The sequence below is a fragment of the Schistocerca cancellata genome, chromosome 2 (assembly GCF_023864275.1).
Source record: "Schistocerca cancellata isolate TAMUIC-IGC-003103 chromosome 2, iqSchCanc2.1, whole genome shotgun sequence".
Lineage (NCBI taxonomy): Eukaryota > Metazoa > Arthropoda > Insecta > Orthoptera > Acrididae > Schistocerca > Schistocerca cancellata.
This window is the reverse complement of record NC_064627.1, coordinates 139,395,474-139,412,619: the sequence shown is the minus strand read 5'-3', so window position 1 is coordinate 139,412,619 and position 17,146 is coordinate 139,395,474. Positions and strand designations below refer to the sequence as shown.

The following is a 17,146-nucleotide window of genomic DNA, read 5'->3' as shown; positions in this document are numbered from 1 at the left end:
ATTCAATATAGACTCAGAGGAGATCATACAGCATGTCATAAACAACTGGAGCAATGGATCACTGGCAACATGTAGATTTGCCTTAAATAGGGGGCTGAAAAATGTTTTTCTGTTGCTGTATTTCACGTATGGTTGACTGTATTCAGAAAAGTTTAAAGCCAAAGTTATTGTAAATGCAAATTGGGACACTTTTCATCATTATGAATGGAGGATTACCAGGCAAAGAACGTCATTTATCCACCAACAAAATAAAATAAAATAAAATAAAATAAAATGTAAAGCTAGTTAAAATGAAAATATTGAAAACATATGGAATATTCAAGATTCATGTCCAATAAGTACAATGATATCCTGGCCAGATGCATGTGAATGTGACAGCTGGTCAGGCAGTCCAGGACTGAAATATACCACTAACATGTGGATTTATTACATTTGGGTAATACTAACATGAACGTTAATGAGTATTATCCAACAAAACAAACTAAATATATGGTCAAAGATGATGTGACTTACCAAATGAAAGTGCTGGCAGGTCGACAGACACACAAACTAACACAAACATACACACAAAATTCAAGCTTTCGCAACCAACGGTTGCCTCATCAGGAAAGAGGGAAGGAGAGGGAAAGACGAAAGGATGTGGGTTTTAAGGGAGAGGGTAAGGAGTCATTCCAGTCCCGGGAGCGGAAAGACTTACCTCAGGGGGAAAAAAGGATGGGTATACACTCGCACACACACACATATCCATCCACACATATACATTATACCACATTAGTGGTATATTTCAGTCCTGGACTGCCTGACCAGCTGTCACATTCACATGCATCTGGCCAGGATATCATTGTACTTATTGGACACAAATCTTGAATATTCCATATGTATATGTGTGGATGAATATGTGTGTGTGTGCGAGTGTATACCCGTCCTTTTTTCCCCCTGAGGTAAGTCTTTCCGCTCCCGGGACTGGAATGACTCCTTACCCTCTCCCTTAAAACCCACATCCTTTCGTCTTTCCCTCTCCTTCCCCCTTTCCTGATGAGGCAACAGTTTGTTGCGAAAGCTTGAATTTTGTGTGTATGTTTGTGTTAGTTTGTGTGTCTGTCGACCTGCCAGCACTTTCATTTGGTAAGTCATATCATCTTTGTTTTTAGGTATATTTTTCCTTCGTGGAATGTTTCCTTCTATTATAACCATATCACTAAATATATGGTCAGGTTGACAGCATCATCATCTTTACATCCAAGAGAGAGAAAAACGCATATGGTAACATGACTTATTATTATTCTGTATAATTTCTTAATCATGTTTAAAATATTCCCTGTTATGGCCTTTACTTATCTTGTATGTTTACCTGTCCATCATTCAAGCACAGCTCTCAAAGAGCTGTCCAATGCAGTACTCATTTAGGGATATGGTCTGGGACTTTATTTCATTTTTTGCATATATAGCCACTACCCCTTTCCTTTCATTATGCCTGCAGAAATATTATTAACTTTCAACCATGTAGATTCACCTGTTCAATTTATTCAACTTCCAATTGATGTTTTGTTCTGCACTTACTGGCAAGATAAGCTGATCTTTCCTATTCAACAAGCTTCTTATTTTTTGATGAAAAAGTCAAAATAATAAGACTGTTACCTTCTAGATGTCCAAGAGACAGTTTCTCTCCCTCTGATTGTTGTAAATGTGTGTGTAGTTACTAAGCAGTTACGTTGTTCAAATGCGTATCATACCATCTGTTATTTGTTCAGATGAATGGTGAAAAAATCACAACAATGTGTGAATATCCCTTTTTCCTTAGTGACTCTCCAATCCCTGCATTAACACTGCTCAAAGAGTATCACATTCTGCATGTATCCTGATTCCACTGAACTAGACACTCTTAGTTATCAGTTACATTATCTTCATCTCATATGATGTCTTATAAACTTTTGCTCATTTAGTGCCTATCTTATCATCAGAACAATCAAACAAGAGTAAATATAACTTTTATTCGTGAATAATGGAATGCTAGTACATTTCACGTAATTGTGGATAAAATATCTCCGAGTTTAATGACATAAAAATATTGTGTGCTTTATTATCTCAATATCTGTACATCACACATAAAAAATATTTTCATCTAATCAAAAACATTATAGATGTAGCATACATTTTTGTCTGTAAGGAGATTATATTCACAAACAGTATAGTCAAGAATATTATCAAAATAGTTAATGGTAAAACCACAGATGTATTTCCTGGAGCAAGATGTGCTTTTGGTGACAACATCTGGGAACAATGGCATCTGTAATAAATTCAGAGTATCATCAAATCACTTCAGTTTAAAATTAATGTCTCACTAGCTATTCACTAATAAAGAAAAAGTTACACGTATGCCACCAAATTTTGAAGATGTATGTGCAGGAGGCAAACAAATAAACTAAATGGAAGAAAAAGGTACTTCACATTTCAAATTAACAAATTATTTAATAAAGATGAAAAACTGAGATGTTTATATTAATTTGAAATCCACAAGATCCTTTAATTGTGCTCAGTTGTGCCTCTTTGTTGTCACTATTAAAATGTCTCTAACAGTGCTACAACATATAAGGTGGTAATACCAACAGTTTTATTACCTCAATGTACTTCAGCTCAGCATCACTGTGTTAGACAAGTATGTAGTCCTGAAACAATGAAAAAAGCCACATAAGAAATTTATTATTAGCTATGATACTAAACTTTTAATATTCATACTCAAATACTAAAAATAAAAACTAGTAAACCATATAGTACAAAGAAGTTAATCAAATGAGCTACAAAATGGCAGAAATGAGAACAACAGGAGCCATGTAACTAAAAACACACAATACTTGTTCCGTTTCTCTTGTAGTTTCAGAACATGATGATATAGAACATAGCAATAAATTCTCGTATAGAAATACTGATATTCAAATTATTAGCTAGATAATGTAGTCAACAAAAGGAGAAGCAAAAACAAGCAGTAAAGTAGTAATTCTGTGGCTACACAAAATAGAAATAAGTTGAGGAAGCAGCAGTCTTACCTTTGGTGCTTGTTTGAAGAGGCACTGATTTATTTTGAATGCTGTATCACAAGCATCACTGCCCTCTGTGAACAAATAGTAGTTTTATATATTGATTAAATCAGTTTTAAAGTTTTCTATGTTAAATATTTTAGTAGAATTATTTGTAATGTATTCATGTAAATGGACTGTGTCTATTAGTATAGCTATCAGTAAAAATACTGGAAAAGAAAATTTTGATTTGATTTGTGACATGTCTATGGTCAGAAGAAAACCAGTATCACTAAGATATTTAAACTCACTTCTGTGTAGCCTAATATGCACATTATTTACTTAAATAATGAATAAAGTTAGATAAAATTTTTCTACTCCAGCAGGCCATACATCATAATGAACAACTGTGACAAGTTACAATTAAAGGCCACTGTTGGATTCAAACTTCCTTTCAAAAGTACTGCACTCCTGGCAGCCGATAGCTGCATGTTTACCAGTCTTTTTGTTGTCCCTGCTGAGACTCAGCGGTCCTCTTTCCCATGAATAGCAATCTATCCTATTCTTTATATTGTTGGTATTACAACCTGGAGATTCCATTGTTTCATGGGAGTCAGATGTATAAGACGTTTGACTACAAACATTCAATTTCCCTGCTCTTCACTGGGTATGTCTATGCTCTTTTGACAACAGTTGAAAAGTATGTACAGCTGTGTAATGGAGATTCAATGCAGAAAGTGCAGTTTAGTAGAGTGCACTATGTCTCCAGTCACGAACAGTACAATGTGGCTTATGCACAGTGTTCATTCTGCAAACACATTTCAAAAGGACATTTCAACCTTTGACTGTAGACACATTGTCACTTTATGATGAGAAGAGTTGCCTGCACAGAAAGTTGTCCACCAAATTGGCATACACCACAGTGACATCATTAAACATTCACCTGTTGTTGTGACACACAAAACATTGAAGATATATCTCATAGAGGTTGCCTTCAGTTAACACCACCATCTGATGACCATCATCTACAAATTGTGGCTTGTAGGAACCAAAGCAAAATGCAACAGAACAGTGTGCTGTCTTTTTGAAGGCTATTGGTTGGGCTGTGTCAACCCAGACAGTATTTGCAACCATCTCTAAACAGTCTGACATGTGGACATCCATCATGAACAAAAGTGTAAACTTCCCACCACTATGGTGTGTCAGAAAGGTGGTAAGGTAACACCTGGAATGGAACCTAGACCAATGACACTCACTTTTCTTTACCACCAAATACAGGATTTGTCTGAAGAGTATGGAGGTGGCTAGGTACCAATGGACTCAGCAGGGAGTTATTTTTGGTTTGCTGTCATGTATAAATTTCAAATTCCTCCCTTCACTATCAAGAGTAAGTTGAGGGCTGTGCAGTAGTGGGACAGTATCTTCCAACCTATTGTCCAGACTCAGTCAACATTTCACCTACAGATTCATCTTGTAAGATGATAATGCATAAAGGTCTTCAATTTTGCAGCCATAGTGTCCACAGTTGCTTTACAGATGTTAAAGGTATTTTAATTCCGTCTATGAAATGACTAAAATGTGTGTTTATTTTAGCACATGTGTTTCATTTTTATCATTTGAATGAAACATTTTTACTTTTTGGTTTGCTTCCAGTTTCTTTGTAAGGAACTGTTTCTAGGTCCTGAAGGAAAGCAAAATTATAAATATGTTTCATTCCAGACCACTGACAATATTTTAAATGAGTAAAACAACATGTGTATGTTAAAATAAACAATCATTTTTAGTAGGTGTAAAGATGGAATTCAAATGGCTTTGATAATGCACGATCACACCATGCTCCCCTCATAAATACCTTCCTCTATGAGGCAGGAATCAACAGTACAGAACGGCCTGTGATATCTGCTGACATGAAACTGACTGAACATGCTAGAGACCAGTTGAAACTTATAGAGTGTCATTGCAGGAACAGTGAACACTGGATGACCTCAGGAGGCCATTGTTGAAGAGTGAGACAGGCTTGTGCACAACATCTCGGCATGCCAAAGAGCATACAAGCATATTACAATACTCGAGATGGAGCAAAATGGTATTATAAAGTTACCTGCCAACAGATTTCGATGCTGCAGATGTGTAGACATACACATTTTCAAACAGACTGACTTCAATTTTGGTTAATGCTCAAGTTTTTTTCAGGCTTGTCTGCTCCCTTAGAATCTAGCTTCATCTATGTTCACAGATGTGCAACTTAAAATGTTCTCCAAAACCAGTTACCGAATGTTAAGCATGCATATTTCCTGGATTTGACTCCTGTATAAATACCTGTCCCACACATCAGCAACACTGTAAATGAGATATGTCAGTACACAGCAGCAGAAGAGCTCTGCAGTCATTTGATAACAATTTAATTAAATTCTATTATTTGAAGAGGAACAGGTACTTGTAGTTGTAAATGTAGGCTTCCACGGCCATTGTAACAGCCAATAAAATTCTTGTGGGTTTGAGGCTGCATTGTCAAATATAAAATTCTGATGTCTCAGTGACTGTTGCAAGATGCCTCCCTCAGGGTGTACTGTGTTGCAAGACTCCTTCCTCAGGGTGTACTGCAGTACACCATGAGGAAGGCATCTTGCAACAGTTGCCATCGGAATTTTATAGTAGACAATGCAGTCCCAAACCTAGAAGAATTTTATTGACAGATACATGTAGGTTTACCCTTCACATTACATGATTTCATATCTGGAGAAGATATTCATTGTTATCCACTGGATCTTGATGTTGAACAGATGAAATAAACTACATATGTGAGCTGAAATGTGTCTGACACGATACAATCAATGCAGTAAGTTTTGTAAATTCTAATACTTCTGTAAAATTATCTTTATCTGTACATTTTAGAAACATAATGAGGTCTTTGTAAGTATAGTATATAAAGATAAAGATGTCAAGCAGCAAGAGTGTAGAGTTTTGTTTCTGTCTACATTGCTGGCAGTATATTTTTCTGACATACTGCGAGGAGCAAATAATAAAAGTCACTTGATGTATGTACTCACTTTCATCCTTGCAGGCAGTAAGTGCATTTGATGCAACATCTTTGAGATTATCAGGCAACATTGCAATTGCAGTATCAGCATCAAAGACTCCATCATCTGACATCTGCAACACAGAATTTGCTATTTTATAATTTGCATTTTAAAGATAATAAAATTATCTTATATTGTTTATTAGTACTTGATTGATGAGAACATAGTGGGAGAATGTGATAAACTATGAACATTCTCTCCCTCTTTTTCTGTAAGCACTTGCTTAGCATGCTTCATACAGTTATCCTTTCGTGATAAATGTCTTATCATGAAGCATACTCAAATATACTAAAAGTCTCTGAGCAGCATGTCTTTTTGTTTTGTCCCTACATTAAATGAATATAAGATGCATGTACAAACACTATCCTCACACTTTTTTTGTGAAGAATAGTATGTGTTTCTGTTTTCTCCCCACATTAATCATTCACAAGCTGCTAATAGAAACACCACCCCATATTTTTTTGTAAATTCATGAAGCTTGTAGACAGGCAAGTTTATAGGAAAGTAGATGACCCTAGAGCAGAATGCAGATTGGATATAATCTGCCATGAAGATAACTCAAAGGATGAATATAACTGCCACAGAACCACAGAGAAAATATTAAGAAACATAAAATTAATGTGATAGTAAAGTAAGTAAAATGAAAATATTGTATTATGGAAAAAGCAAAGTTACAGTTTTTAGTGTGTTGTAGAGGACAGTTAAATCATTCACCCACTGTCTTCCTCAGATTCCATCAAAGAGGAGAACCTCTAGGAATGTGGAATGAATCAGTGTATTTGTTGTTGTTGTCTTCAGTCCAGAGACTGGTTTGATGCAGCTCTCCATGCTACTCTATCCTGTGCAATCTTCTTCATCTCCCAGTACTTACTGCAACCTACATCCTTCTGAATCTGCTTAGTGTATTCATCTCTTCGTCTCCCTCTACGATTTTTACCCTCCACACTGCCCTCCAATGCTAAATTTGTGATCCCTTGATGCCTCAGAACATGTGCTACCAACCGGTCCCTTCTTCTTGTCAAGTTGTGCCACAAACTCCTCTTCTCCCCAATTCTATTCAATACCTCCTCATTAGTTATGTGATCTACCCATTTAATCTTCAGCATTCTTCTGTAGCACCACATTTCGAAAGCTTCTATTCTCTTCTTGTCCAAACTGTTTATCGTCCATGTTTCACTCCCATACATGGCTACACTCCATACAAATACTTTCAGAAACGACTTCCTGACACTTAAATCTATACTCGATGTTAACAAATTTCTCTTCTTCAGAAACGCTTTCCTTGCCATTGCCAGTCTACATTTTATATCCTCTCTACTTCGACCATCATCAGTTATTTTGCTTCCCAAATAGCAAAACTCCTTTACTACTTTAAGCGTCTCATTTCCTAATCTAATTCCCTCAGCATCACCTGACTTAATTTGACTACATTCCATTATCCTTGTTTTGCTTTTGTTGATGTTCATCTTATATCCTCCTTTCAAGACACTGTCCATTCCGTTCAACTGCTCTTCCAAGTCCTTTGCTGTCTCTGACAGAATTACAAGGCCATCGGAGAACCTCAAAATTTTTATTTCTTCTCCCTGGACTTTAATACCCACTCTGAATTTTTCATTTGTTTCCTTTATTGCTTGCTCAATATACAGATTGAATAACATCGGGGACAGGCTACAACCATCTCTCACTCTCTTCCCAACCGCTGCTTCCCTTTCATGCCCCTCGACTCTTATAACTGCCATCTGGTTTCTGTACAAATTGTAAATAGCCTTTCTCTCCCTGTATTTTACCCCTGCCACCTTCAGAATTTGAAAGAGAGTATTCCAGTCAACATTGTCAAAAGCTTTCTCTAAATCTACAAATGATAGAAATGTAGGTTTGCCTTTCCTTAATCTATTTTCTAAGATAAGTCATAGGGTCAGTATTGCCTCACATGTTCCAACATTTCTGCGGAATCCAAACTGATCTTCGCTGAGGTTGGCTTCTACTAGTTTTTCCATTCGTCTGTAAAGAATACGCATTAGTATTTTGCAGCTGTGACTTATTAAACTGACAGTTCGGTAATTTTCACATCTGTCAACACCTGCTTTCTTTGGGATTGGAATTATTATACTCTTCGTGAAGTCTGAGGGTATTTTGCCTGTCTCATACATCTTGCTCGCCAGATGGTAGAGTTTTGTCAGGACTGGCTCTCCCAAGGCCGTCAGTAGTTCCAATGGAATGTTGTTTACTCCCGGGGCCTTGTTTCGACTCAGGTCTTTCAGTGCTCTGTCAAACTCTTCACGCAGTATCGTATCTCCCATTTCATCTTCTTCTACATCCTCTTCCATTTCCATAATATTGTCCTCAAGTACATCGGCCTTGTATAGACCCTCTATATACTCCTTCCATCTTTCTGCTTTCCCTTCTTTGCTTAGAACTGGGTTTCCATCTGAGCTCTTAATATTCATGCAAGTGGCTTTCTTTTCTCCAAAGGTCTCTTTAATTTTCCTGTAGGCAGTATCTATCTTACCCCTTTTGCTGGATCAGTGTATACATTAATAAAAAAACAAAGACATGGCAGAAACTTAATCTGTATACAGTACCATATTAACAATAAACTATGACTATATCGCTCAATGCTTTTCAGCTTATGCTAGTTAAATGTAACTGAGTAAACCAGTAAGGAACTGCTATTTGGAAAAAAAACCTGCTTCCTTCTCTATTTTGTTATATAGCTGATCTTTATCTGCTATTAGTAGATTAGTGTTTACTTGATTACAATAGAATTTTTCAAAGAAATATTTTTTATGTCTATAAATACTGAGACTTGGTTATAGCACATTATTACTTGTCATATAACTTTAAAACAACATCAGCTACTAACAGAGGTTTTCAGTTACAGTATATCAGATTTATTTTCCACACATCTTACATATCAGTTAAGTAAATACACATCTGTAAAATATTAAACATTAATATGAAAGCAAGAAGAAATATTGTTATAATGGATATCTCAGTATGGAAACAAAACATAGAAATTAAATCAGCAACCACTTAATTAGTGTTATCGCAACAGAAAGAGTATTCTCTCTTTCTTTCTTTTTCTGCGTGTGTGTGTTTGTGTGTGTGTGTGTGTGTGTGTGTGTGTGTGTGTGTGTGTTGTGTGTGTGTGTGTGTGTGTGTGTGTGTTTAATTATTGTATTGAAAGTTGAAGAAGGAGTAGGAATTTGGAGTTAGTTATGTTATTTGATCTCAAAGTTTGACTACGTATCACCAACAAGTCATCTGCTGTTGAGTGATTACTTGTCCTTAATACTATATACAGGATGTTCAAAAATAGATGTCATGTATTCCTACAGAAGGTAGTACTGATCAAAACTAGAAGAAAAGTTCCAATAATGATATTTGCAGATACCAATACCTGTTGAGACATGGACAAATCTGTCATCTCATTCCCATCTGTGTGTTAAGTAGAAGTAGATATGATAGGGAATGCTGTGTGTGGTTACTATATGTCCAGACAAACTCTTCAGCCATTCATCACAGTGAATAACACACTCTTTCAAATGCACTATCTCCATTCAAATTGTGTCATATGCAGTTTTCAAACCCTCCTGTAACAGCTGCACAGAGTCAGTGTCTTGGGCATACACCAATGCTTTTATATGTTTTTTTAGCCAGAAATTCAATGGATTACAGGCCAATAAATAGGAAGACCATGCTACCAGATCTCCTCCACCAACCCATCAACTGTGAAATTTTGTGGTAAGGTACTTTTGCATAATCCAGAGAAAATGAGGTGGTACCCCTTAGTGCATAAGCAACAGTTGTAGTCTTCCTGCAAGGGTAACATTCACCAATAGTGCTGGTAATTCAATGCATAGAAACCAGTAATACACAGCATTTGTTAATCTGTTTGGTAAAATGTATTGCCCTACTAGCCATTCGCCGACAATTCCTGCCCATACATTCAAACTGAAGCAATCCTGATGGCACACCTCACCTCCGTGATTGCTTGAGGATTTGCGTACTGTAATAATTTACTTTTTGCAATGAACTACAACAGTAGGATGGTCTGTACCACCAAATACTACACATTACTTGTCACAAGTGAAATGGTCCATATCTCATCAGGAATTGATTTCCAGACCTATATTTATAGGAACTTTTCTTCTAGATTTAGCCAATACTATCTCCTTTAGGTATATATTATAAAGTTGGCCTAATACTTCCTACTTACCTAGGCACAAGCATATAATTAAAAAAAATTATAACTGATAAACACAATTTAAGACTGAGAAGACGTTTCACATGATGCCACGATCTAACACTTCAAAAGATTTTAGACTGAAATATATGACATTTGGATTAGTTTCAGTTTGCCTGTTTATGCATTTTTAACTAAGATATCATATTGGAAGAGACAGAAAATGCTTTTACTAGACGTTTATGAAAGTCATCACTTCTTCTGGCAACTGCTGATATCATCATTACTATTAAGGAAATTGTTCCATGAGACTGATCATTAATCACTAAAGTAACCCACTGTTTTTAGCATAATATGTGTAAGTATTTGAAAAAAGTTCATAATATAAAAAGAATTTCTGAATTTTATTTTTACTTACACACGTCATTTGGACGAATATGCACTTCATGTAGCACTGGAACAAAATGTACATTTTTAATAAATTTACTGTACAAAAAAATGGCCTTAGACATGTACTGTTCATAAAATTAAAAATTTCATTTTTCAGCTTTCTCTTATAATGCACAGAGTTGTGACTTAACTGACATAGATTTCAAAACAAATAAAAATAAGCTGTGAAGATTTGTACATCTATACCCTACAAACCACTGTGATGAACATGGCACAGTGTATTTCCATTCTACCATGTTTAAGGATGTTCCCCCCACACCCCACCCCGCCCCACCATCCATGTGTGTATGGAGTGCAGAAAGAACAACCCTCAGCGGTACTATTTTTTGCCATATAATGTAATCAACCTGGTTTTGTGCCTGTTCAATATCCTGAATGTTCATCTACTCAAATTTTCATTCTATGATTATTTGAGATTATAAACAGTTATTAAGTAAATGAATGCAACAGAACTTAGTTTACATTTTTATTCTCTTCTTATTTATTGATACTGGGCAAACAATGATCAACCTTCTTGCACTGCATTAATACAGAGTTTACAAATGCACATTGGTAAGTTACATTCACTCTAAATAGTCTCACAGAATTTCACAAGAGGCAAATGAAACTGAATGAAACAGCTTTTACTGACTGAATTTACACCACAGATTGGCTAACAGCATAATGACCTCATGGATCAACATTGTTTTGGCTTTCTATGCATGCCTATGTAAGGAAGCAAAAAGTATAAAAATGACAAAATATTGGCAGTCTACGCTATTACTATTTAGATATGAACACAGAAGGCAGAAAAAGTAAAACATACAAATAAAATAGTTGGTGAAGTTGTCTTTATTAGCTATAAGCTGTATAACTAGAAATTTGCAGAATTCTAGGTATTATTATACGACATCTTAACGAACAGTGGCCCACCAAGAAATTTTTAGGAAGTTAATTACTATAATTTGAATATTTTATAAACTAAGATGTTTTAGGAAAGGTATACATTTTTGGAAACAGAAAAATTGGGGCTGAAAATCTATAACACTAGATTTAGGAAAGGATTACATGTTAATATTTAAATATTCCAGAATATTACAGCTTTAAATATAAATAACTTTTGAAATCTTGAGTTTTTGGAAAAAGTAAAATATTTTTTAGGAAATGGAATAAGTTATATCAATCTTTAAACAAAGTTATTATTGGGGTCATAACTTCAAAATTGTAAATATTCCCTTTAATGAATTGCTTCCATATTAATTAAATGCACCTATATTGTCAGCAATCAGAAAAGTTTTCTGTGAATAATAAAGTTTAATGAAACACAGAATGAAAAAGAATTTAGCAATTTAAGGTACTCATAGCATATGTATTATGTATACGATAGAAGACAGCAAAAATGTTTATTTAAGGAATAGAATTGTACAAAATGGATCTGTTCAACCTTGCTACATGTCAAATACACATTTGAACTGTTGACAGTCAACAGATCCAACCCTTTTGCCTTTGCTTCCCCCTGACACAAAACACAGAAGTCTTCCCTACAGGTGAAGTGTGTCACACTAGCTCAGTTTCAATAGCCTTTGGAGATTGCATCTCAAAACTGTAAGTAAGTGGGTCAAATGTAGTACAGTGAGTTCTCACTGACCCCTGTCTCCCATGTACAGGGCCTCTAAACCCAAAGCTAGCTCAGCACTCTTAGTTCAGTGATAGGCCTGTACCTCCTGGAGAGGAGACAGATTTCATGGGAGAAGACAGTATGTGAGGTACCTTTGGTATCTCTGCTACTTGAATCTCAAAAGTTCACCCAGCACACCCACTTGCAGCAATTTACTATGATTTAAGAGCTGTCCGGATGATTTCCAGTTGCTTACAAACAGGTACTAACTCTTCCCGCACCTAAGAGCAGAATTCACAGTGGTTCAAATGGCTCTGAGCACTATGGGACTTAACTTCTAAGGTCATCAGTCCCCAGTCCCTTGAACTTAGAACTACCTAAACCTAACTAACCTAAGGACATCACACACATCCATGCCCGAGGCAGGATTCAAACCTGCGACCATAGCGGTCGCGCAGTTCCAGACTGTAGCACCTAGAACCGCTTGGCCATCCTTCACAGTGGTTCTTGCATGCTAAGTTCGATGTATAATTTTAAACAGTTAAGAACTAAGACCTAACTTAAAATGAGCCTTGCTACTTAAAAAAAAATCAGAATTAACAGTTCTCTGTAGATCTGATGCTACACTGTCCAAGAAACTGATTTGTTTTATAACAAGAGAAAATTCAGGCATAAAATTTACTGACTCTCTGAAATGGTTCATAAGTTTGGGTATGGAAATAACAAACTCCTAACAGGCATTATAATAAATGCATACAAAGCAGAATTTTATCGGTAAACAGACCATATACTCTAGCGTTGAAGGGATAAACTAGCTGAGACATGACACGACAGGTTATAATATGTACAGACACAATAATACATCACAGCAGTTGACTTCATATAGGTTATATTTTCATTGTAGCCTTGAATTATTGAACACATTCTAAGAAAAAAACTAGTCCATGTACATAAAAAAGTGGAAATACTGCAGAGATCATCACAACACTACTGCAAAAATTTAGAAAAAAAAAACAAATGTAGCTTGCAACTGACAATATACATACATCAAAAAAAAGTTTTGCATCACCTTGGTTCTGAGAATTCCAGAACCTGTACAGAAAATTGGAATAGAGATCAACATAAACATCATTTCCACCCTTTTTATTGCTCATGAAAACCACACATGTTGTACCACCATACAGCAGGACCTTTGGGAGGTGGTGGTCCAGATTGCTGTACACACCGGTACCTCTAATACCCACTAGCATGTCCTCTTGCATTGATGCACGCCTGCACTCATCATGACATACTATACACAAGTTCATCAAGGCACTGTTGGTCCAGATTGTCCCACTCCTCAATGGCAATTCGGCGTAGATCCCTCAGAGTGGTCGGTGGGTCATGTCGTCCATAAACAGCCTTTTTCAATCTATCCCAGGCATGTTCGATAGGGTTCATATCTGGAGAACATGCTGGCCACTCTAGTTGAGAGATGTTATTATCCTGAAGGAAGTCATTCACAAGATGTGCACAATGGGGGTGCAAATTGTCATCCATGAATACAAATGCCTCGCCAATATGATGCTACTATGGCTGCACTATCGGTCAGAGGATGGCATTCACGTATTGTACAGTCATTACTGCACCTTCCATGACCACCAGCAGTGTACGTCGGCCCCACATAATGCCACCCCAAAACAGCAGAGAACCTCCACCTTGCTGCACTCACTGGACCGTATGTCTAATGCATTCAGCCTGACTGGGTTGCCTCCAAACATTTCTCTGGCTATTGTCTGATTGAAAGCATATGCAAAACTCATCGGTGAAGAGAACATGATGCCAATCCTGAGCGGTCCATTCGGCATGTTGTTGGGCCCATCTGTACCTTGCTGCATGGTCTCATGGTTGCAAAGATGGACCTCACCATGGACGTCGGAAGTGGATATGCACATCATGCAGCCTATTGCGCACAGTTAGTGTCATAACAAGATGTCCTGTGGTTGCACACAAATCATTATTCAACATGGTGGCATTGCTGTCAGGGTTCCTCCGAGCCATAATCTGTAGGTAGTGATCATCCACTGCCATAACAGTCCTTGGGCAGCCTAAGTGAGGCATGTCATTGACAGTTCCTGTCTCTCTGTATCTCCTCCATGTCTGAACAACATTGCTTTGGTTCACTCCAAGTCGTTTGGACACTTCCCTTGTTGAGAGCCATTCCTGGCACAAAGTAACAATGTGGACACAATCAAACTGAGGTATTGACCGTCTAGGCATGGTTGAACTATAGGCAACACGAACCTTGTACCTCCTTCCTGGTGGAATGACTGGAACTGATTGGCTGTTGAACCCCCTCCGTTTAATAGACGCTGCTCAAACATGATTGTTTACATCTTTGGGCAGATTTAGTGAAATCTCTGAACAGTCAAAGAGTCTGTCTCTGTGATACAATATCCACAGTCAATGTATATCTTCAGGAGTTCTGGGAACTGGGATGATGCAAAATATTTTTTTGATGTTTGTGTAATACGAATTTGATGGTAGTCATACATGTTTGAAAATATATAATTTATTATAACATGCATAAGGTTTGACAGAATCAGTGAAAGATAATGGGGAAATGATTCAAAAATATAAGAAACTAGAAACTGGAAGCAAATTAATCTGACACATTTTTAAAGTGTCCTGGCTTTTATACTGCAAAATGTTGACTTACCAATAAACAGGTACTAGTTTTCAATTATTAATGTATACACATCTGCAGAGATTGGTCATATTTCTATCTCTTACTGGGTTTGAATATTGTCTGGATAAATCATGCTGCAGTATATTGATGGTGCAAATAGTGGAGGCTACTATCATCATATCATGGAACATGTAGTGTTGCCTTGGAGAGGGTACAACATACACGACAGATGATCAAAGTTCAGTAATAAATGGTTCAAATGGCTCTGAGCACTATGGGACTTAACATCTTAGGTCATCAGTCCCCTAGAACTTAGAACTACTTAAACCTAACTAACCTAAGGACATCACACACATCCATGCCCGACGCAGGATTCGAACCTGCGACCGTAGCGGTCACGCGGTTCCAGACTGAAGCGCCTAGAACTGCACGGCCACACCGGCCAGCAAATTTCAGTAATACTTCTCATCCATTCACACCAGCTCACAGACCAAGCTATGATTATTCTGAAGGAATAGTTGGTGCAAAAGGTGCAGCATTTGATTAATTTAGTATTCATATAAAGGAGTATATTAAGCCCACACAGACAAAAGAAGGAAAAGGTATTAGTTAGTGGAATAAATTGAAGTCTTCAACAGTGATGATTTCAGTCCTCTGTCTTATGTTAGATGAAGATATGAAACAAACATTGTGAACATGGCAGTTAAGTATAGTACACATTTAATCTTTCTCAATAAAAAAACCATTTTCCCGAAAGTAGTGTTATTGTTGACATATTTCAGTATTTATACCCATCTTTACAGAGTCATAGCTGGACTAATGGAAAAAAATCTGTCATGTGTAGTTCACTATAAAATAGAAAGATTTATACTAAACAATTTCTGTTTGGGCTCTATTCATTGACAGAGACCTGAAGATTTTTAAACAAGTAAGTGTGCTACATGCTTTTCATCTGTACAAAGAGAAAACTATCTTGTTGACTTGTAGCAGAAAACAGTTATTTAAAATATGTGTATGATTACATACCTTCAAATTGCCATCCTCAATGAAATTCCCCTTCCTAGCTTCATCAATGTTAGCTGTGACAAACATTTTAATTAGTCCTTTCTTATAAATAAGTATGACATAACTGTTAAAACATTTATTAATAACTCTTTAATTTTCTATTTGCTTACTAGTGTGTTTCAAAATTCACAAAGATTGAAAATACATTAATGTTTAGGTCATATACAATTCAAGCAAAATTTGGAATTGACGAACATTCAGTGGGGATACCCAGTGATAGCACTGATGATTATGAAGTTAAATTGTTAGACTCACATTTAAGAAACACAGTTGAGATAAGAAATGACAATCACGGCCATTATATTGAAGGAAGTACTGGTAACACAGCAGGTAGCATTGTGGTGGTTGACTGGATTATTGTCTTGCATACAGCATAAAACATAGATACATAATTCCATACATGTTTTGACATGTTCAGTGAATATCTGTCAAAATTCGTTTTTACATGTGGCAGCCCAGTGTAGCAAAATAATTTTTCAATTAGTAAATATTTGTTGCAGAAAATCAATAAAATTATGATTTATTCCTCACTTATTGTAACCATGAAAGATGGCCACATGAACAAAACAGTTATGTATGTACTCCACAATCTTAAAATTTAACCGAGTATGAACTACACAGTGAAAGATCCATGCAAAATATTGATAAATCTTATTTACAGTCTGGTTTTCTGGCATATGGCAAAGTAGAAATTCCTTTTTGTGGAAATTAATAGTAAATACACATTGATGTTCAACCATGAGCAATTCAGTTCAAGATTGCTGCTCTATTAGACAGAGAGTGCCCTTGTGGTCACACTGAAAGAAATAGTTCAGCTTGGTATGCAACAGGAATGTTGTCAGATCTTGTAGTGGTTATATATTCCTGACATTGTCAGTTTATGTGTGATCTGTAATTTATATTAACTGAGAAAACTTCACAAGCCAAGATCACTAAAAAAGCATGCTGTCATCATTGGATCTGCAAGAAGATGAACAAAAGTTATCTGGAAAATGTTTGTTGTAATACAATAAACTCTGATGTTCTAAATATATTATTAACATCCATCTTTTTACATGATGTTTTTTTGTATATAAGATGTGATGA

At 36.3% G+C, this 17,146-nt stretch overlaps 1 protein-coding gene across 1 annotated transcript in view; it reads right to left on the bottom strand.

The window, feature by feature from the left end:
* Nucleotides 1-2,050: 2,050 nt before the first annotated feature.
* Nucleotides 2,051-17,146, bottom strand: part of LOC126161415 (general odorant-binding protein 83a-like) — a 44,948-nt gene continuing 29,852 nt past the window's right edge. Inside the window, exons 3-8 of the mRNA XM_049917205.1 lie at nt 16,022-16,074; nt 10,699-10,734; nt 6,065-6,167; nt 3,045-3,109; nt 2,619-2,666; nt 2,051-2,287 (exon numbers count right to left, since the gene is read on the bottom strand). Coding sequence (XP_049773162.1) covers nt 2,649-2,666; nt 3,045-3,109; nt 6,065-6,167; nt 10,699-10,734; nt 16,022-16,074 — 275 coding nt within the window. The 3' untranslated portion in view covers nt 2,051-2,287; nt 2,619-2,648. The remainder of the gene's footprint in view (nt 2,288-2,618; nt 2,667-3,044; nt 3,110-6,064; nt 6,168-10,698; nt 10,735-16,021; nt 16,075-17,146) is intronic.